General features: G+C 45.8%; 1 protein-coding gene across 3 annotated transcripts in view; it reads right to left on the reverse strand.

The window, feature by feature from the left end:
• Window positions 1-23535, reverse strand: part of LOC143995870 (uncharacterized) — a 207934-nt gene that overhangs the window by 154504 nt on the left and 29895 nt on the right. For all 3 annotated transcript variants that reach the window (XM_077490596.1, XM_077490595.1, XM_077490594.1), the window contains exons 3-4: window positions 21860-22036; window positions 17225-17401 (exon numbers count right to left, since the gene is read on the reverse strand). In XM_077490596.1, coding sequence (XP_077346722.1) covers window positions 17225-17401; window positions 21860-22036 — 354 coding nt within the window. The remainder of the gene's footprint in view (window positions 1-17224; window positions 17402-21859; window positions 22037-23535) is intronic.

Genomic DNA, 23535 nt, shown 5'->3' on the forward strand with positions numbered 1-23535 from the left:
TTGGAGTGGCCTAGCCAAAGTCCTGACCTGAATCCTATTGAGATGTTGTGGTATGACCTTAAAAAGGCCGTTCATGCTCGAAAACCCTCTAATGTAACTGAATTAGGACAATTCTGCAAAGATGAGTGGGCCAAAATTCCTCCAGGACGCTGTAAAAGCCTCATTGCACGTTATCGCAAACGCTTGGTTGCAGTTGTTGCTGCTAAGGGTGGCCCAACCAGTTATTAGGTTTAGGGGGCAATCACTTTTTCACACAGGGCCATGATGGTTTGGATTTTTTTTCACCTTTAATAATAAACACCTTCATTTACAAATTGCATTTTGTGTTTACTTGTGTTGTCCTTGACTATTGTTTAAATTGGTTTGATGTTCCGAAGCACTTAAGTGTGACAAACATGCAAAGGAACAGGAAATGAGGAAGGGGGAAAACACTTTTTCACACCACTGAAAACTCAGGCCCAGCTGGAACACTGTTTGGGGGGGATCTGACAAGGTGCTCAGCCAGATCCAGTAATAGCCCTTTACAGGCTGGGACCATGGGCCCCTTTGGTGTGTAGAAAAGTTTCAGTGTCCAGCTACCTTCCATTGGCTAATGATCCCACCACCACCTCTTCAGGCACTGTGACCCCTGGTAGTTGCTTTGTGTGCCACTCAGGTTCGCCAATATGGGGTATGTGTGTAGACATCTTTGCCTCTGCTGCATTAAGTGCTGGCAAGGGACAGATCCCTTCTGGCTCTTAGCTATAACTCAAGAAAGAAGGATGTGATCCCTAATGCCGCACATCAATGTAATGCTACGATGTTGATGAGAGTGATGACCTCAGCCTGGACTCCAACCAGGTCACACTCCCAATGCGTTTCGCTCCACCGCTCGGAGCTTAATCATGGGGATGGAGATCCCATGCATGGGGGGAGTATTTAAACATCATTGGAAATCACTTATTTATCAAAAGGCCTGGCAGGTATGTGCAAAACACTGGTTCTTGTTGTTTAACTGGGAGTAAATAAAGTGAATGAGAAAAAAAAAAGAAACATTAAATTTTAAAAAAAATGAAAATAAAAATAATAACAACAATAAAAAATAAAGTGAAATCAATGAAGACCAGATGAGCAAAGCCCTTTGTGGTAAAATTATATATAAATGCATGTGAAGGTGCATCAGACCCTAATGTTGCAAAAGAAAGCCAGAACGCCTATACTCCCGCCTAAATCTGATAAAAACAAAAACTTTTATTTGTATGTTGGCTAATATATATATATATATATGTACATAGAAAATGTTTAAAAAAATGTTATATGTTATATGTGTGTCTAGGGAATGAATGGAAAAAAGTTTTTAAAATCACTATATAGATATACAAAAGTCTCTATGGTTCTAAATGACACTCAGATAATATTCAGTATTAAGAATGAGCCGAACACCCCCCCCCCCCCCTCTGATTCGAATCGCACCAGAACCTGCGAACGGACTGAAAATTAGTTCGAACTTTAGAACCCCATTGAAGAATGGGACTCGAACGTTCGAAATCAAAAGTGCTAATTTTAATGGCTAATATGCAAGTTATTGTTCTAAAAATTTAGGTTTGGGGACCTGGGTCCTGCCCCAGGGGACATGGATCAATGCAATTTTTTTTTTTTAAAAACTGAAGTTTTTTCGGGAGCAGTGATTTTAATGACGCTTAAAGGGAAGAAAAAGTGAAATATTCCTTTAAATATCGTGCCTGGGGGGTGTCTATAGTATGCCGGTGAAGTGGCATGTGTTTCCCGTGTTTAGAACAGTCCCTGCACAAAATTACATTTAACGGAAAAAAAAGTCATTTAAAACTGCTTGCGGCTTTAATGTCATGTCTGGTTCCGGCAATATGGATGAAAATCATTGAGAAAAAAGGCATGGGTAGCCCCCCTGCCCATTACCAGCCCCTTTGGGTCTTGTACGGATATTAAGGGGAACCAAAATAAAAAAAGTAAAGACGTGTGGCCCCCAGGCCCTATATACTCAGAACAGCAGTATACAGGCGGTGCAAAAAAGACAGAGACTGTGTAGGTTTGTTGTATTAAGTAGAATCTGTTTGTAATTTTGAACTGGTACATTTTTAAAGTGTAGCTCCAGTCAAAAAATCAATTATTAAGCTTTTTGGAAAACATAGGGAAGGGTTATCACCCCTGTATAATTTGTTTTGCCGTCTGTCTTTTTTCATCTCACTTCCTGCTGTCTCCTTCCGTTTGCAAGTAGGAGACGTTTGTAACTTGGATGTTTGAAAGTAGGGGCCTGCCCTATATGCTCTGCAGAAATGTGGCCCTAAGGTGTTGGTGTTGCCACAAGTTAACACTGTAAGCCCTCAAAGTGACTCTTGGTGCACCTTGTGCTGCATCCTACCAGCTGCCAGAAGAGTCAACCAATGTGCAGTGTAAGATAGGTAACGTCCCTGTCCATGCCTGCTGGACCATGAGTCAGCGGTAATATGCACCTTACCGCTGACCGCCGTGTCCAGCGAGGCAAGGACATTGCCTTCCACATGCCGTTAGAGAGCTGGAATTGCCTTCTGTGAGAAAAAGTTGCATTTGGGAACCTGCCACTGAGGAACCGCACATTGCACAAACTCACGGAAGGGGGCCGAGTCTACCAAATGAAAAGGCAGCAGTTGAAGTGCTAACAATTTAGCCAAGCTAGCATTCAACCACTGGGCATGTGGATGGCTGGGAGTGAACTTATTTTGACGGTCCAGCAGTTGGGGCAGGGAAATTTGCCTGCTATAATCGGACGTAGGTGTACTGCTAGCAGAGTGCCCGGAAGTACTTGGCTGTGACACACCTAATTCTACACCTCCATTCCCCTCAGTGCAGGTTTCAGAGAGGGCTGAAGGTCTAGTGGGGTTGGAGATCCCAGCTGATGAGGAGCAAGGAGAGGTCCGCTTTGTTCTTTGGTGCGGGTCTTTAAGGTACGCTTGCCAACGAGCTGCATGGCAGGTCAACATATGTCTGGTCAAGTATGTGGTGCCCAAGCAGCTGATGTTTTGGCCACATAAGATACGCTTGAGACATTTGTTGCAAATAGCAGCAGTACGATCTGATGCACTCGTCTCAAAAAAAGCCCACACCAAAGAATTTTTGGAATAATGCGCAGAGGCAGTGCCCTGCACAGGCGGAGCTCTGAGGTGTGATTCAGTTGGTGTGCTGCCCCTAAGCTGGCCCCTGGAGGGCATCCTGCCTCGTTGGAGATGTGCCACCTCCTCCTCTCTCCTATCAGGCACCCACATGGAGTCAGTGACCTCATCATCCCCTCCCTCTTCAAACCTGGCAGTATGCTGCAGCTGGTGGAACATGACTGCCAGATTGCTGTCCTTCTTGAGCATCCCCTCTCTCTGGGCTCACGCTACTGCCTTCCTCTAGCTGGGTATCAACATCAGAGTCTTCAAAACGCTGGGCATCCTCCTGGAGCATGTACCCAACACTGTGGTAAAACAGTTCGGGGACTCCTCAGGAGGACATGGGTCTAGGGAAGGAGTGACTGATGCCATTGAGATGAGGGAAGAGGACGTGTTGGCAGCTGCTTTGCCAGTACCCTGAGCCTGGGTGAGAGAGGATGAGGAGGATGAGGAGGGCTTGGTCATCCACTCTACCAAGTCTTCGGCATGTTGCGCTGAAGAGCTGTTGCGCGTCCAGCTGCCGAAAATAAGGACAAGCGTGTCCCATGTCCACGTGTTGATGATGATGCACCGCGTCCATGACCAGCACTGTTGCCTCTAGACACAGAGCCTGCTTGCCCTCTTTAATTGCCTCGTGACTGTCTGCCTCTCCTTGTTGGCCTTACAGAAATACTAATGGCCTGCAGGGAGATGAGAACACCAGAAATTGGGAGTAGCTTCAGGTGTATACTGTGCAGGGGGCACAATACACCCACTGTAACTGCCTGTGGTATAGCAACAGAACAACTACAGCGATTGGGGGTAGCTTCAGGGGTATACTGTGCAGGGGGCACAATACACCCACTGTAACTGCCTGTGGTATAGCAACAGAACAACTACAGCAATTGGGGGTAGCTTCAGGTGTATACTGTGCAGAGGGCACAATACACCCACTGTAAATGCCTGTGGTATAGCAACAGAACAACTACAGCAATTGGGGGTAGCTTCAGGTGTATACTGTGCAGGGGGCACAATAAACCCACTGTAACTGCCTGTGGTATAGGAACAGAACAACTACAGCAATTGGGGGTAGCTTCAGGTGTATACTGTGCAGGGGGCACAATACACCCACTGTAAATGCCTGTGGTATAGCAACAGAACAACTACAGCAATTTGGGGTAGCTTCAGGTGTATACTGTGCAGGGGGCACAATAAACCCACTGTAACTGCCTGTGGTATAGCAACAGAACAACTACAGCAATTGGGGGTAGCTTCAGGTGTATATTGTGCACGGGGCACAATACACCCACTGTAAATGCCTGTGGTATAGCAACAGAACAACTACAGAAATTGGGGGTGGCTTCAGGTGTATACTGTGCAGGGGGCACAATAAACCCACTGTAACTGCCTGTGGTATAGCAACAGAACAACTACAGCAATTGGGGGTAGCTTCAGGTGTATACTGTGCAGGAGGCACAATACACCCACTGTAACTGCGCTAGGTTCAATCACAAGAAATTTAGACACTGTCCCTGCCTATCCTTCACTCTATGAACACCGCAACACACTACACAAGACCACCTCGTAGGCGGCCTTATATAGTGTGGGGCATGTACTAAACCCCCTGAGCTATAATTGAGCTAAAATTGCCTGTGGCCAGTTATGGCTCTCCTCGCTGCCGGCGCTGTGATTGGCCAAGCATGTGGGTCACTGCAATGCACTGCAATGGCGCAGTGCATTGTGGGCCGTTCGGGCCACACGAATATGGTGCTAACGGCCCACAAAGTTCTGGCTTTGTCGAACGGGCGAACAGCCGATGTTGGAGTCGAACATGCGTTCAAGTCGAACACCCAGCCCATCCCTATTCAGAAGTGCAATCACAATATTATTATGATTATAACTATGAACAAAGCAAATGAAAGTGTGTCTGCTTTATGTTATGAAAACAAAAAGAACTATGAAATAAGGGTGAAAATTGAGAGTGTGCCTAAATACTAATTATTCATAGTAATGCATGATGTCCCACTCATAATTAAGACCCTTAGGAATTCTAGTATCCATTCTGAAGATCCAGTAGACCACCCTTCTACAGAGAAGGGAGAAACGATCTCACCTCGGACCAGATATTAGCCTAGTTTATTCTTTCGATTATTTGGACTTTAAGCCCTTGTACACACGGTCGGATATTCCGATGGACAATGTCCTATAGGACCGTGTTGTCGGATAATCCGACCCTGTGTGGGCTCTATCGGACTGTTTCCGTCGGAGTATCCGACAGACCAAGTTTTCCAACTTGGCTATAAAATTTTCCGACAACATGATCCGATCGGACTTTGTCCGATCATGTGTAGAGAATTCCGATCAGACAAAGTGCCACGCATGCTCAGATCAAATTCCTAGACCAAAGCTATAGGCTGCTAGCCTGAACGTAGTCCCGTCCTAACGAAATAACGTCATCACGTTCTGAACGATCGGATTTTCTGACAACTTTGTCCGACTGTGTGTATGCAACAGTTTCGGACAAAATCCGTCAGACAAAATCCAACGGATTTGGTTGTCGGAATGTCCGACCGTGTGTACAGGGGCTAAGAGTTTGTGTGTTCCATTGATGGAATAGATTAAAGTGTCTGGCTAGATTCATATTCTTTTTTGTTCTGATGTCCAACAGGTGGTCTGTTATTCTGTCGCTCAGTCGTCTGGTAGCTCCTCCTATATATTGGATATTAAATGCGGTGCAAGTGGCCACATATACAACATACAGTGGTGTGAAAAAGTGTTTGCCCCCTTCCTCATTTCCTGTTCCTTTGCATGTTTGTCACACTTAAGTGTTTCAGAACATCAAACCAATTTAACCAGTTGCCGACCGCCGCACGACGATGTACGTCGACAGCATGGCACGGGCAGGCATATTGGCGTACATGTACGTCCCTGCCTTCCCGCGGGTCGGGGGCCCGATCGGGCCCCCGCCCGGTGCCTGCGGCGGTCGGTTTTTGTCCGGGAGCGATCCGGGACGAGGGTGCGGCCATTCATTTATGGCCACCCCCTCGCGATTGCTCCCGACGAATAGAAATCCCCCGTGACATCACTTCCTCTCCTGTAATGTAAACACAGGAGAGGAAGTGATGTATTCTCTCCTCCGTGTCAGTATTTTTCGTTCCGACACGGAGGAGAGCGGATCGGTGAGTTGCACCAACACTCTACACACACAGTAGAACATGCCAGGCACACTCACACCCCCCCTTTACCCCCCGATCACCCCCCCAATTACCCCTGCCCCCCAGTCACACTGACACCAATGTCATTTTTTTTTTTTTTTGCATTGGTGTCATTTGTGACTGTAATAACTGTTAGGGCAGTTAGGGTTAGCCCCCTTTAGTTCTAATGTACCCCCCTAACCCCCCCAATAAAGGTTTAACCCCGTGATCACCCCCCGTCGCCAGTGTCACTAAGGCTGGGTTCACATTGCAGCGGTTTATGAGAACGAATGTGATTCGCACCGCACTGCAGTGCAAATCACATCCGATCTCTGTGCGATTCGAGTTCAGCCATTCGCTGCACCCGCCACACCCGCCGCACCCGCCGCAAATTCGCACGGGACCCTTTTTTTGGCCCGCAGCAGAATCGGATCGCATGGGTGTTCACACTCCCAGCAGTTCGCATAGGGCAGTGTGAACTGCCGCCGGGAGGCATGCGATGCGGGAACCCGCCGCGGATTCGTGGCGTTTCCGCATCGCTCCAGTGTGAACCCAGCCTAATAAGCGATCATTTTTCTGATCGCCGTATTAGTGTCACAGGTGACGCTAGTTAGGCAGGTAGGTATTTAGGTTCGCCGCAGCTTTTTATAGCGCCAGGGACCCCCATATACTACCGCATAAAGCCCCCTGATTGCCCCCTAGTTAACCCTTTCACCAGTGATCACCATATAACTGTTACAGGTGATGCTGGTTGGTTAGTTATTTTTTTATAGTTTCAGGGCACCCGCCATTTATTACCTAATAAAGGTTTAACCCCCTGATCACCCGGCGGGTGTCATTTGTGACTAATAACTGTTAGGGCAGTTAGGGTTAGCCCCCTTTAGTTCTAAGGTACCCCCTAACCCCCACAATAAAGGTTTAACCCCGTGATCACCCCCCCGTCGCCAGTGTCACTAAGGCTGGGTTCACATTGCAGCGGTTTATGAGAACGGATGTGATTCGCACCGCACTGCAGTGCAAATCACATCCGATCTCTGTGCGATTCGAGTTCAGCTATACAGATAGTATGGCTGAATTCGTGTCGCACCCGCCGCACCCGCCGCACCCGCCGCAAACTCGCACGGGACCCTTTTTTTGGTCCGCAGCAGAATCGGATCGCATGGGTGTTCACACCATGCGATCCAAGTTTGCAGATCGCACTGCGATATGCGAACTGATCTGGGGGTGTCATTAACATTTCACTGACACTCCCAGCAGTTCGCATAGGGCAGTGTGAACTGCCGCCGGGAGGCATGCGATGCGGGAACCCGCCGCGCATTCGTGGCGTTCCCGCATCGCTCCAGTGTGAACCCAGCCTAATAAGCGATCGTTTTTCTGATCTCTGTATTAGTGTCACAGGTGACGTTAGTTAGGCAGGTAGGTATTTAGGTTCGCCGCAGCTTTTTATAGCGCCAGGGACCCCCATATACTACCGCATAAAGCCCCCTGATTGCCCCCTAGTTAACCCTTTCACCAGTGATCACCATATAACTGTTACAGGTGACGCTGGTTGGTTAGTTATTTTTTTATAGTTTCAGGGCACCCGCCATTTATTACCTAGTCTCACTAGTGTACCCCTAAATTTAGGGGTGTCTACTTTCCAAAATGGGGTCATTTGGGGGGGGTTTGTGCCATCTTGGCATTTTATGGCCTTCAAAACTGTAACGCACTTAGAAAGCCTGAAGGCGGTGCTTGGTTTTCGGGGCCCCGTACGCGACTAGGCTCCCAAAAAGTCCCACATATGTGGTATCCCCGTACTCAGGAGAAGCAGCAGAATTTATTTTGGGGTGTTATTTCACATATGCCCATGGCATGCGTGAGCAATATATCATTTAGTGACAACTTTGTGAAAAAAAAAAAAAAAAAAAAGTTTGTAATTTTCCCGCAACTTGTGGCAAAATATAAAATATTCCATGGACTCAACATGCCTCTCAGCAAATAGCTTGGGGTGTCTACTTTCTAAAATGGGGTCATTTGTGGGGGTTTTGTGCCATCTTGGTATTTTATGGCCTTCAAAACTGTAATAGGTAGTGAGAAGTGAACTCAAAAATTTACGCCCTTAGAAAGCCTGAAGGCGGTGCTTGGTTTTCGGGGCCCCGTACGCGGCTAGGCTTCCAAAAAGTCCCACATATGTGGTATCCCCGTACTCAGGAGAAGCAGCAGAATTTATTTTGGGGTGTCATTTCACATATGCCCATGGCATGCATGAGCAATATATCATTTAGTGACAACTTTGTGAAAAAAAAAAAAAAAAGTTTGTAATTTTCCCGCAACTTGTGGCAAAATATAAAATATTCCATGAACTCAACATGCCTCTCAGCAAATAGCTTGAGGTGTCTACTTTCTAAAATGGGGTCATTTGTGGGGGTTTTGTGCCATCTTGGCATTTTATGGCCTTCAAAACTGTAATAGGTAGTGAGAAGTGAACTCAAAAATTTACGCCCTTAGAAAGCCTGAAGGCGGTGCTTGGTTTTCGGGGCCCCGTACGCGGCTAGGCTCCCAAAAAGTCCCACATATGTGGTATCCCCGTACTCAGGAGAAGCAGCAGAATTTATTTTGGGGTGTCATTTCACATATGCCCATAGCATGTGTGATCAATATATCATTTAGTGACAACTTTGTGTAAAAAGTTGTCATTATTCAATCGCTTGAATTCAATTATTTTTGTCATTATTCAATCGCTTGAGGCAAAAAAATAAAATATTCAATGGGCTCAACATGCCTCTTATCAATTTCCTTAGGGGGTCTACTTTCCAAAATGGGGTCATTTGGGGGGGTTTTGTACTGCCCTGCCAATTTAGCACCTCAAGAAATGAGATAGGCAGTCGTAAACTAAAAGCTGCGTAAATTCCAGAAAACGTACCTTAGTTTGTAGATGTGACAACTTTTGCGCAAACCAATAAATATACAATTATTGACTTTTTTTTTTACCAAAGACATGTGGCTGAATACATTTTGGCCTAAATGTATGACTAAAATTTAGTTTATTGGATTTTTCTAATAACAAAAAGTAGAAAATATCATTTTTTTTCAAAATTTGCGGTCTTTTTACGTTTATATCGCAAAAAATAAAAATCGCAGAGGCAATCAAATACCATCAAAAGAAAGCTCTATTTGTGGGAAGAAAAGGACGCAAATTTTGTTTGGGTACAACATTGCATGACCGCGCAATTACCAGTTAAAGCAGCGCAGTGCCAAAGTGTAAAAAGACCTCTGGTCATTTACCAGCAAAATGGTCCGGTCGGAAAGTGGTTAAACAATAGTCAAGGACAACACAAGTAAACACAAAATGCAATTTGTAAATGAAGGTGTTTATTATTAAAGGTGAAAAAAAATCCAAACCATCATGGCCCTGTGTGAAAAAGTGATTGCCCCCCTTGTTAAAACATACTATAACTGTGGTTGTCCACACCTGAGTTCATTTTCTCTAGCCACACCCAGGCCTGATTATTGCCACACCTGTTCACAATCAAGGCATCACTTAAATAGGAGCTGCTTGACACAGTAAGGTCCACCAGAAGATCCTTAAAAGCTACACATCATGCCGAGACCCAAAGAAATTCAGGAACAATTGAGAAAGAAAGTAATTGAGATCTATCAGTCTGGAAAGGGTTATAAAGCCATTTCCAAAGCTTTGGGAATCCAGCGAACCACAGTGAGAGCCATTATCCACAAATGGCGAAGACATGGAACAGTGGTGAACCTTCCCAGGAGTGGCCGGCCGCCCAAAATTACCCCAAGAGCGCAGCGACAACTCATCCAAGAGGTCACAAAAGACCCCACAACAACGTCCAAGGAACTGCAGGCCTCACTTGCCTCAGTTAAGGTCAGCGTTCATGCCTCCACCATCAGGAAAAGACTGGGCAAAAATGGCCTGCATGGCAGAGTTCCAAGGAGAAAACCACTGCTGAGCAAAAAGAACATCAAAGCTCGTCTCAATTTCTCCACAACACATCTTGATGATCCCCAAGACTTTTGGGACAACATTCTGTGGACCGATGAGACAAAAGTGGAACTCTTTGGAAGGTGTGTGTCCAAGTATATCTGGCGTAGAAGGAACACTGCATTTCATAAAAAGAACATTATACCAACAGTAAAATATGGTGGTGGTAGTGTGATGGTCTGGGGCTGTTTTGCTGCTTCAGGACCTGGAAGACTTGCCGTGATAAAAGGAACTATGAATTCTGCTGTCTACCAAGAGATCCTGAAGGAGAATGTCCGACCATCTGTTCATGTACTCAAGCTGAAACGAACTTGGGTTCTGCAGCAGGACAATGATCCTAAACACACCAGCAAGTCCACCACCGAATGGCTGAAGAAAAACAAAATGAAGACTTTGGAGTGGCCTAGCCAAAGTCCTGACCTGAATCCTATTGAGATGTTGTGGTATGACCTTAAAAAGGCCGTTCATGCTCGAAAACCCTCTAATGTAACTGAATTAGGACAATTCTGCAAAGATGAGTGGGCCAAAATTCCTCCAGGACGCTGTAAAAGCCTCATTGCACGTTATCGCAAACGCTTGGTTGCAGTTGTTGCTGCTAAGGGTGGCCCAACCAGTTATTAGGTTTAGGGGGCAATCACTTTTTCACACAGGGCCACGATGGTTTGGATTTTTTTTCACCTTTAATAATAAACACCTTCATTTACAAATTGCATTTTGTGTTTACTTGTGTTGTCCTTGACTATTGTTTAAATTGGTTTGATGTTCCGAAACACTTAAGTGTGACAAACATGCAAAGGAACAGGAAATGAGGAAGGGGGCAAACACTTTTTCACACCACTGTATTTGGTATGACAATTAACCAATAGTTATGGAGAAGCCATTGAAACAGGTTATAGTATGAGAATCTCCTATTAGGTTGCAAATGTAACATCTAACGGCACCGCATTTAAACAATCCTATGGTGTTTAACCATGTGCCTGTTGTTTGGTTAGAGGTATATTTAAACACAGCATCGGTCACTTGCTCCTTACGATGCACTTCCATTACTTGATTCAGATGTTGGTTCTGAGGTTGATGAAGGTAGGAACATGAGCCTCTAAAGAGGGAGAACACTGGTACACAAATTGGCTATCAGAGTAGGATGAGCCAAACACCACCCCCCCCCCCCCCCCCCCCCATTCGGTTCACACCAGAACATGCGAACAGGCAAAAAATGTGTTCAAACATGCGAACACCATTAAAGTCTATGGGACATGAACATGAGTAATCAAAATTGCTAATTTTAACCACTTGCCGCCCGCCATATAGCAAAATGACGGTGGCAAAGTGGTTTTAATATCCTGACCGGACCTCATATGACGTGATCATGATATTAAGCCTTGTCCAATCATAATCACAGCTGATCACATTGTAAATAGGAAGAGCCGGTGATCGGCTTTTCCTCACTCGCGTTTGTCAGACGCGAGTAGAGGAGAGCCGATCGGCTGCTCTTCTGACAGGGGGGGTCTGTGCTGATTGATTATCAGCGCAGCCCCCCCGAGGATGCCCACACTGGACCACCAGGGATGCCACCAGACCACCAGGGATGCCCAGCATCAGGTATGCCCCCTTAGACCACCAGGGATGCCAGTCAGTGCCCATAATGGATGGCAATCAGTGCCCACAATGGATGCCAATCAGCGCCCACAATGGGCATCACTGATTGCCATGCATTATTGTTTGACACTGATTGGCATCCATCCCTACAATACTTTACACTACAATGCCGCTTATCAGTGCCCATCCGTGCTACCTATCAGTGCCTATCCGCTCCGCCTATCAGTGCCCATCCATGCCGCCTATCCGTGCCCATTTGTGCCGCATATCAGTGCCCATCCGTGCCGCCTATTAGTGCCTATCCATGCCCATCCGTGCCCATCCGTGCCACCTGTCCATGCAGCCCATCCATGCCAATTCATGCCACCTATCCATGCCAATCTGTGCCACCTATCAGTGCCTATTTGTGCCACCTATCAGTGTCTATCTGTGTCTCAAGTCAGTGCCACATATCAGTTCCGCCAATCAGTGCCACTTCATTGATGCCACATCATCGGTGCCCATCAGTGCCTCCTTATCAGTGCCCGTCACTGCAGCTCCGTCAGTGCCCATCAGTGAAGGAGAAAACTTACTTATTTACAAAGTTTTGTAACTGAAACAAAAGAAAAACATGTTTTTTTCAAAATTGTCAATCTTTTTTTATTTGTTTAGCAGAAAATAAAAATCCCAGATGCGATCAAATACCACCAAAAGAAATCTCTATTTGTGTGTCATTTGGGTACAGTGTAGCATGACCGCGCAATTGTCATTCAAAGTGCGACAGCGCTGAAAGCTCAAAATTCGTCTGAGCAGGAAGGTGTATAAGTGCCCGGTATTGAAGTGGTTAAAGGCTTATATGCATGGCATTGTCACAAAAAGTGTTTGGGGACCCGGGTCCTGCCCCAGGGGACATGTATCAATGCAAAAAAAAGTTTTAAAAACAGCCGTTTTTTTTCGAGAGCAGTGATTTTAATAATGCTTAAAGTGAAACAATAAAAGTGTAATATCCCTTTAAATTTTCGTACCTGGGGGGTGTGTATAGTATGCCTGTGTGCATATTTCCCGTGTTTAGAACAGTCTGACAGCAAAATTACATTTCTAAAGGGAAAAAAAGTCATTTAAAACTACTCGCGGCTACAATGAATTGTCGGTCCGGCAATACACATAAAAGTTAATTGATAAAATCGGCATGGGGATTTGCCCGAAGGGGAACCCCGAACCAAAATTTAAAAAAAAAATGTGTGCGGGTCCCCCTAAATTCCATTCCTGGCTCTTCAGGTCTGCTATGGATTTTAAGGGGAACCCTGCACCAAAGTTTTAAAAAAAAATGGCGTGGGGTCCCTCGTCAAAATCCTTACCAGATCCTTATCCGAGCACGCTACCTGGCAGGCCGCAGGAAAAGAGGGGGGGATGAGAGAGCGCCCACCCTCCTGAACCGTACCAGGCCACCAGGCCACATACCCTCAACATTGTGAGGGTGATTTGACGTAGCCCCTCAAAGCACCTTGTCCCCATGTTGATGGGGAGAAGGGCTTCATCCCCACAACCCTTGCCCGTGTGACGCTTCAAAGAATCGAATCGTCACACGGCTGAAGACTCCCACTGAGGCGGATTGAGGCGGATTGTGCGGACTGAGCGGAGAAGAAGGCGGAGCAAGATGCGGGACGAGAAGAGCAAAGGAAGAAGAAGATAAAGAAGAAGATGAAGAAGAAGAAGTTGGAGGAACAAGAAGAACACCGAAGGAAGACCAGAAGAAAGAAGATGAAAGAAGAAGAAATTAATAAAGGACTTGTCAAAAACAGTCTCTTGTGTTTTTTAACCTTTTTGTAATTTTTTTTGTGAAATGGTAGGGGTACATTTGTACCCCATTACCAATTCACACGGGGGGCGGAATCTGGGGGTCCCCTTGTTAAAGGGGCTTCCAGATTCCGATAAGCCCCCCGCCCGCAGACCCCCACAACCACTGGGCAAGGGTTGTGGGGATGAGGCCCTTCTCCCCATCAACATGGGGACAAGGTCCTTTGGCTACATCAAATCACCCTCACAATGTTGAGGGCATGTGGCCTGGTATGTGTCCCCCCTCTTTTCCTGGGGCCTGCCAGGTAGCGTGCTCAGATAAGGGTCTGATATGGATTTTTAGGGGGGACCCCACACCATTTTTAAAAAAAAATTTGGTGTGTGGTTCCCCTTAAAATCAGGTCTGGTATGGTTTTTGAGGGGGACCCCCACGCCATTTTTATAAAAAAATTGGTGCAGGGTTCCCCTTAATATCCATAGCAGAGCTGAAGGGCCTGGTATGGAATTTAGGGGGACCCCCATGCATTTTTTTTTTAAATTTTGGTTCGGGGGTTCCCCTGTGGGGAAATCCCCATGCCGTTTTTATCAATCAACTTTTATGTGTATTGCCGGACCGACAATTCATTATAGCCGCGAGTAGTTTTAAATTATTTTTTTTCCTTTAGAAATGTCATTTTGCTGTCAGATTGTTCTAAACATGGGAAACATGTGCCCCTTTACAGGCATACTATAATATATAAGCCTTTAAAATTAGCACTTTTGATTTCCCCCATAGACTTTTAAAGGGTGTTCCGCGGGCTTTCGAATTTGCCGCAAACACTCAAAATTGTTCGCTGTTTGGCGAATTGGCGAACAGCCAATGTTCGAGGCGAACATGAGTTCAACTCGAACAATAAAGCTCATCCCTGGAGCAGAGGAGAAAAGTGAGGATGAGGCACAACCACAATGGAGGCAGCCATCATGGAAGTGTAGAGAGCAGCCACACTATTCCATCACATAGTGGAGCTGTTATCTCCTAGCTCTCTTCCCACAGTTCAGCTGTCTGGGCCTTTTTTAGCATATGTGCAGCCGATCGCACTGCTGCTATTTTCAAACTTCGTCTCAAGCACATCAAGCGTGGCAAAAACACCAGCCATTTGGGTACCACATGCTTGACAAGGCATTTAACCTCCCACCACTCAGCCTGTTGGCAAGAGCACCTGAAAGCCACACAAAAGGGATGCAATTCTGTTACTTCCTATTACTCACCACAGTCTACACCCGTTATACCTCATGACCTCTCAGCAGCCTCCACTGACAGGGATGATGGTATAGCGCAGGGTGTCCTAGGTCCTTGCAGCACATCTGCCAGTAGCACACCATCAGCTGTAGACTATAGCCAGCAAATTTCTCTGCCTCATCTGCTGCAGCGAAAAAAAATACAGTCCCTGTCACCCACATGCCCAGCATCTAAATGCAAGCTTTTCAAAGCTGCTGGATTTACAATTACCGGCTTTCCATCTAGTGGATATTGTCCCCTTCCATGCATTTGCAGAATGTGCTGTACCACAATGGCAGGTTCCTAGTCCCTTTTACTTTTCATATAAGGCTATTCCAGCTCTCTACCATCACGTGGAAGGCCATGTTGTGGTATCATTGGGCAAGGCAGTCAGCCGCAAAATCCACGTTACTGCTGACATGTTGTCCAGCAAGCATGGTCAGGGGTGAAGTATTTAGTTCACAGCACACTGGGTAACTCTGCTTGCAACTCAGAAGCATGCAGGACAAGGCTCAGGGCTTCAGCTTGTTGTACCGCCGCGTCTCCATACAGCTAGAGATGATGTGAGATTTGTCAGCTCTACCCCTTCCTCCTCCTCTTCATCCTCAGTGTCCTCCCCTGCTGAATTGTCCTATGAACCACAAGTACCCACTAAGCGGTTTTCAATGAGTCAGGCTAAAAGATGGCATTCCCTGCTTCAGTTGGTATGTCTAGGGGAAAGGAACCACACAGGAGCAGAGATTCTTGCAGCTCTGCAGGGGCAGGCCCAGAGGTGGTTCACACCATGCCAGCTGGAGCCAGAAATGGTGGTGTGAGATAATGGCACCAACCTCCTGTCTGTCCTTAGACAGGGAAAGTTGACACATGTGCCATGCCTGACACATGTCCTCATTTTGGTGGTGCAGGATTTCTTAAATCATAAATCACTGAAAAAGGGTTTTCTTTAATTGGGACTTTAAACGGGACACTGGTTCGGTAAAGTTATGCAATGTTATTATCAAAATATTGCTTGTTTATTAAGTGAAGTAAAAGATATCACAATTGTGCAAGACATGAAAATACAGGATGCAGAGGGGTAGATACAGAGGTAAGAATTACAAAACATAACAAAAGAGATAACCCAACGCATTTGGAATCTATCGTAATAGTTGTTCCTTCAATGTTGAGTCTCTTCCTCTGCACATCTCCTCCAGCACTCTACTTGAGATCACTTGCTTCACTTCACTGTCCAAATCTAGGTTCCTGTCACCGTTAGCACATGGCTAGGCCTTTCCTAGTAGCCCTTTACAGGCAGGGGTCTGCAGTCCCCTTTGTGGTATAAACCGTTTTAGTTGAGAAGAATATATGTGCTAACTGACACGGTGGAATACTGATCCCAGCATGTCCAATGCCAATCCTGCCAGCCCTCGTGGCTGCAAAGACTTGACTCCAGTACAATACCACAGTCTCTCCCTCTGGCTCCACATCCAAATCCTGACATGTCTCTTCCAGAGCTTCAAACTGCGCTTCTCACTCACCGACCCCGGCATGGATCCCTCCTGAATGACTTTCCTGGCAGTGCTCCCAACTGTCCTCTTCCAGCTCCTGTTCCAGGACACCTCTTAATGACCATGTAGAGAGAGGCTCCCTCACAGCTCCCAAGCTCCAGGCCTGAGTTAACCCCCCCGGAAAGGGGGTTTCCTCAGTCCACGACAGTGTAACACTTCATCATCCAGTTCTTCCACCCAATAACTCCTCCCAAAGCAGGCTGACCATAGATATATATAGGAGGCCTGCCCCCTGCCAATCCTAGTTGGGGATTGGTCAGGGCTCCCTCATGTCACTCCAGCTCTCTGCCCTACCTCTTTTGCAGAACCTTCTGAAAACCAGAAGAGGCGCCCAAGAGCTGAAGCCCATGTCAGTCTCCTGCTGCTACGCTAAACCACTCCCCTGCCCCCACATCAAAACAAACAGGTCTAGCTCACAGCATAGGCCTGCCTAAATTTACCTGCACTGACAGTACAAAACAAACCCACTACACTAGCACCTACCTACCTAAGGTAGAGGGTGCTACCGTTATATTGGATCTGATTATAATGATACATGTAGATTTAGTTGGACAGCACACAGTATTCCCACATTCATTATACAAAGTGTATGTAATAAGGCCATACAGACAGTAATGATGTGTAGAGTGCAATGCACCAATCAGGTTTTATCTTACATCAGTTTAGATAAGTCAGACCAAAGAGAGGTGACTGCTGATTGGTTGCTCTGGGTTCCTGCAGTCTGTATATTAAGGTTTACTACTCACCTAAACATCGTGGTATATTATTCCAATGATTGTAGAACCCATAATTCACACATTGTACAGAGGGGTAAAAAGGAAAATATCCAACTGGACATGTTACTGTCACTGTCTCTCCAATATTATAAAATGTCTTCTCTGGATCCATCTTCATCATTGTGTCCTCCGGCTTTCTACACATCCCTGTAAAGTGATTAGAAGAAAGAATTACATTTGAGAGAGTTGGGAACAATGTGAAAAATAATTTTTTTTCCCTTGGCACATAATGTATGTATCTGTAGGGTGATCAGTAGGGATGAATGACCTGACAATGTATGTATCTGTAGGGTGATCAGTAGGGATGAATGACCTGACAATGTATGTATCTGTAGGGTGATCAGTAGGGATGAATGACCTGACAATGTATGTATCTGTAGGGTGATCAGTAGGGATGAATGACCTGACAATGTATGTATCTGTAGGGTGATCAGTAGGGATGAATGACCTGACAATGTATGTATCTGTAGGATGATCAGTAGGGATGAATGACCTGACAATGTATGTATCTGTAGGGTGATCAGTAGGGATGAATGACCTGAGAGCCTAAGATCAGTTGAAGTCCAGAATGTACCTGACCCGAGGAGTGAAGAAAATGAAAACAAATCATTTCCAAATGAACAAGCTTCATTCAAATCCTTTTGTAGGATTTATAGGTATTAGCTTAGAGAAAAACAACCAAACCTGATCAGTCTCCTCCTCTCAGGACAAGAAACTGGAAGAGATGAACAAGGGTGGAATATTGCACTCTGTGTCAGAAGATCTCATCCGAGAGAAAGGATTTCAATCCGATACCCAATTATCAAAAGCAGGAACCAAGGCCTGGTTGGCCAATAGGGAATTATTGTAATGATTGCCACAGTCTTTAGTAAGAGACCCCAAAAAACTGTATATGGATGTATGTAAATACATGGTTAAGGTACATCGACGATGTAATGGTATTATGGAGAGGTGACAGAAGCTTTACATAAATTTGTTGAGCAACTCAACAAAAATAAATGCAACATATATTTGACCTGCATCTTTGATCGTACACAGATCCCCTTCCTTGACCTGTGGATAGCCATTGAACAAGGACAACTGCGCAATCGCACATTCCACAAAGAAACTGAGGCTAATACTCTTTTAAGAGCAGAAAATCATCATCCTCCCTGGTTGAAGAATGGGATCCCAGTGGGCCAGTTGTTTAGGATAAAAAGAAACTGTCCCAAAACTTGTGAATTCAGGAAGGAGGAAGTTGAAATGTATGGGAGATTCCGTAAGAGCAGTTACTCCGATGGTCAAATTCACAAGGCCAGAAAGAAGGTAGCTGGTCGGAGTAAAGAGAGCCTTCTATCTATAGAGACTAGTAATGAAAGTAAAGGACAAGTAAATCCAAGCCCAGTAGGAGTAATAATAGAATTTGGAGCACAGTGGAATACAGTATGCATTATCCTGGAAAAACATTGGAGCATACTGACAAACAGTCCTGGCCTGGTGACTATAGTGGGACCTGCTCCTAAGCTGGTAGCCTGTCAAGCTAAAAATCTTGAGGATAGGCTGATACAATCAGAGTTCCTTTCTAAGTGAACCTGGTGGGAGGAAATCTTTAGTCCATGTATTCAGAACAGCCAGCATAATAATTGGTCAGGTGTGTGCTGGGCTTTTAGTAGTGACCTGACCATGTGTCAGCACCAGAGACCAGGTGACAGATGCAAACCGCAGAGGTTAGGGGTGCACCGCTAAGGTTGTGGACCCTTCGGCTGGTTGCTACAGATGGAGCTCTGGGTGGTTCAGGAAAGTAGCTCCACCTGAACACTGACAAGGGCCAAGCAGGAAGCTGGAGTGGAAGATTGCCCAGGGCGCGGAGTTTAAGAGCCAGCAGGTATTCACCAGAGGCTCTAGTGGTGAGGATGGATTTGGCTTCAGCTGACTCCAGGTTGCAGCCCCAGGGTCTCTCAGCTCATGCTCACAGACCGGCTCGGATGGACAGAGTGGAAGCAGCAGTTCAGGGTTAAGCACAGGCTAGTCAGGAGAACAAGCCAAGGTCGGGGCAACTAGCAGACAGGGATTGTCAGGAAGGTACACAAAGCTCAGGGTTACTAGCAGACAGGGATGGTCAGGAAGAACATGCCAAGGTCGGTACACAGAAGTCAGAGATAAACATAGAGCAGGACACCACACAGAAGCCTAGACACAACTGCTGCTAGGACAAAGCTGGCTTGTAGTGCGCAGGGTTAAATAGTGTTTCCTGTTGAGAGGCTGGAGTGGAGCCATGCTGAGAGATCATACTTAAAGGAGAAGTCCAGCCTGAGCTTTTTAGTCTGGGCCTTTCCTAAGGGTCACAGGAGTGCAATTCATTTTGCCCTCCTGTGACCCGTTTTCAATGGAGAGTGCTCTGAAGTTCGCTTTCCACTGACGTCACTGCAATCAGTCAAGGCAGCGTATCTTACCGACTTGTGAAGTCTGGATCCGCCAGCTGCCTTGAATGATGGCTGTTTCAGCAAGCCGCTGAGAAGCTGAAATGGCCGCTCCCCGCCCCTCCACAGCTCAGCGCTCCAATGAGCGTGGAGGAGCAGAGCAGGAGAGATGCAGACTGACAGTCAGCATTTCTCCGCTTGGGGAGGTGAAAGAACGGAGCCATCGGCGGTGTTCAGTGGCTCAGTTCTCAGTGAAGAGATGCCAGGGGACAGCTGTAATATCCGACGGCACGCATTCACACCCGCTGCACACTATGGGAGCGTGCCTGTGGGTCGGGCGGACCCGTGATTGCCTAATACAGAGGCAGAATGGGGAACTGTCTTTGTAAACAAGGAGATTCCCTGTTCTACCAGGGGACATGTCAGAGATCTACTGTTCCCAGTGATCGGGAATGATCGCTGTCATGTCCCTGGTAGCCCATCTCCCATACAGTTAGAACATACCCAGGGAACACATTTAACCCCCTGATCGCCCCTAGTGTTAACCCCTTCCCTGCCATTTTTATAGCACTGATCAATGTATTAATGTAATAAGAATATATATCGGCCTAAACTGATGAATACATTTGTTTTTTTTTTATATTGTTTGGGGATATTTATTATAGCAAAAAACTAAAACCGCAGAGGTGATCACATATCACCAAAAAAAAGCTCTATTTTTGGGAAAAAAAGGATGTAAATTTTATTTGAGTGCAACGTCACACAACCGCGCAATTTTCAGTTAAAGTGACGCAGTGCCGTAAAGAAATAAATGGCCTGGTCATTAACCACTTACAGACCGGACCATTTTGCTAGTCAAAGACCAGACCACTTTTTGCGATTCGGCACTGCGTCGCTTTAACTGACAATTGCGCGGTCGTGCGACGTGGCTCCCAAACAAAATTGACGTCCTTTTTTTCCCACAAATAGAGCTTTCTTTTGGTGGTATTTGATCACCCCTGCGGTTTTTATTTTTTGCGCTATAAACAAAAATAGAGCGACAATTTTGAAAAAAACGCATTATTTTTTACTTTTTGTTATAATAAATATCCCCCAAAAATATATAAAAAAAACTTTTTTTCCCTCAGTTTAGGCCGATACGTATTCTTCTACATATTTTTGGTAAAAAAAATCGCAATAAGCGATTATTGATTGGTTTGCGCAAAAGTTATAGCATTTACAAAATAGGGATAGTTTTATAGCATTTTTATTAATAATTTTTTATTATTATTTTTTTTACTAGTAATGGCGGCGATCAGCGATTTTTATTGTGACTGCGACATTGTGGGGGACCCATCGGACATTTTTGACACATTTTTGGGACCATTGTCATTTATACAGTAATCACTGCTATATAAATGCAGTGATTCCTGTGTAAATGACACTGGCAGTGAAGGGGTTAACCAGTGGGTGGCAGTGTAGGGGTTAAGTGTTCCTAGGGGTGTGTTACTAACTGTGGGGGGGTTGGCCTTTCATTTAGTGAACACTGATCTCTGCTCCAATCACATGGAGCAGAGATCAGCGTCACTAGTTGCTAGGCAGAATGGAGAAATGCATTTCCTCCATTCAGCCATCCCGTGAGATGATCGCGGGTATGCCCGCGGCGATCGAGTCCGCGGGTCCCGCGACCGGACTCACGGGGGGCCCGACCAGCACGGGAGCGTGCCGCCGGCGGCGCACTCCCGATGGCAGGGTGGCATTGAAGATTGGACGTACATGTACGCCAATATGCCTGCCCATGCCATTCTGTCGACGTACATCGTTGTGCGCTGTTTGGGAACCGGTTAAGGGGGTAAATCCTTATGGTTTTTAAGTGGTTAAAAAGAAGTCAGAAAGTCTCAATGGGAAGATTGTAGATTGTATTAATAATAACTGTGATGTACAATCAGATCGCTCTCATGGTGTTTGCTTATATTGGATCTGATTACAATGATACATGTAGATTTAGTTGGACAAAATAAAGTATTCCCATGTTCATTACACAAAGTGTATGTAATATACAGGGTTATGTATGTAATATGACCAGACAGACAGCAATGATGTACATAAAACCTGATTGGTGCATTACACTATACACATCAGTTTAGATGAGTCTGACCAAAGAGAGGTGACTGCTGATTGGTTGCTCTGGGTTCCTGCAGTCTATATACTGAGGTTTACTACTCACGTATACATCGTAGTGTATTATTCCACTGATTGGAGAACCCATCATTCACACATTGTGCAGAGGGATAAGGAGGGAAAAATCCATCCGGACATTTTACTGTCACTGTATCTCCAATATTATAAAATGTTTTCTCTGGATCCATCTTCAGCCTTCTGTCCTCCGGCTTCTCACACTGAGCTGTAAAGTGATTAAAAGAATGAATTACATCAAGAGATTTGGGTGACAATTTATTTTCCCTCAGCACATAATATATGTTTCTGTAGGGTGATCAGTAGGGATGAATGACCCAACAATGTATGTATCTGTAGGGTGATCAGTAGGGATGAATGACATGACAATGTATGTATCTGTAGGGTGATCAGTAGGGATGAATGACCCAACAATGTGTGTATCTGTAGGGTGATCAGTAGGGATGAATGATCTGACAATTTATGTATCTGTAGGGTGATCAGTAGGGATGAATGACCTGACAATGTATGTATCTATAGGAGGATCAATAGGGATGAATGACCTGACAATGTATGTATCTATAGGAGGATCAATAGGGATGAATGACCTGACAATGTGTGTATCTGTAGGGTGATCAGTAGGGATGAATGACCTGATATTGGATGGTCCCTTCCTGTTCCAACATGACTGTGCACCATTATTCAAAGCAAGGTCCATAAAGACATGGATGAATTACTAAGCTTACATCGAAGCCCCCGCATCAGTCCTCATACCCCCCTCTGGTCGACGACATCTCTACCGGGGGTTACTTCCGGGTATCGCGGCTCCGGCGCTGTGATTGGCCAGAACTGCAATGACGTCACTCCCCCAGCATTGCATATGTGCCATTTCTTCAGTTTGCTCCAGTGCGCATGTGCCGATGACATTGGCACATTCAGGGGACAGGAGATATCCGGGGTAGCTACAGGTACGCCTTATTATAGGCTTACCTGTAGCATAAAGTGGTATGTAAGGGTTTACAACCCCTTTAAATGTCTTAAAAACTCTCGTCTACCCTGGAGTGGACCTGTTCGTGTGCCAGAAATGCCCCTCATTAGTCTCATTTTATAATTTTAACACAGAAATATATCAGAAAGTAAAAAGAAAAATGAAGATATAAAAGTGACAAAATGTAATTTTTGCCTAAGCAGCACAATGAACGACATTGAGGAATAATACATTTGGAAGTTTTGTGGTGAAATCACTGCTAAGTCTATAGATTTGTCTGCAGGAAATGTGTATTTTATCCATTTCCCGACCACCCTATAGCTAAAATATGGCTACCTACTTCCAGTTCCGGAGGATGGAGTGATCTGTCATGGCTACGGCTCCCCCTCCCCTCAGCTCATTTGCTTCTACCAGCCACGGCACAGCATTGGCTCCTACAGGCAGTTTATAGTGCTGCGATCCTGAGGGTCAGATGGATCTATTCCTGGAGGGCACTGCTCCTCGCCCCACACAGGCTGCCCAGAGTCAGTTTGACACAGGCAGACATGGCTGCTAAGATGGCGGCCGCTCCCTCGGCCGAGGATATCACCGCTCCGCCTCACTCCTCTCAGGTATTGCATTCCCCAGAGGACACAGAGGTGTCACATGCCAAAATAGCCTTGGTGGTAGCTCTACTCCTCACACCCATGATCACAGAGGCAGTGGATAAGGCTGTCCAGCATGGCATGGAGCAGCTACAG

Source organism: Lithobates pipiens, unplaced genomic scaffold (genome assembly GCF_037356315.1).
Source record: "Lithobates pipiens isolate NorthernLeopardFrog02 unplaced genomic scaffold, aLitPip1_a1.2 Scaffold_19, whole genome shotgun sequence".
Classification (NCBI taxonomy): Eukaryota; Metazoa; Chordata; class Amphibia; order Anura; family Ranidae; genus Lithobates; species Lithobates pipiens.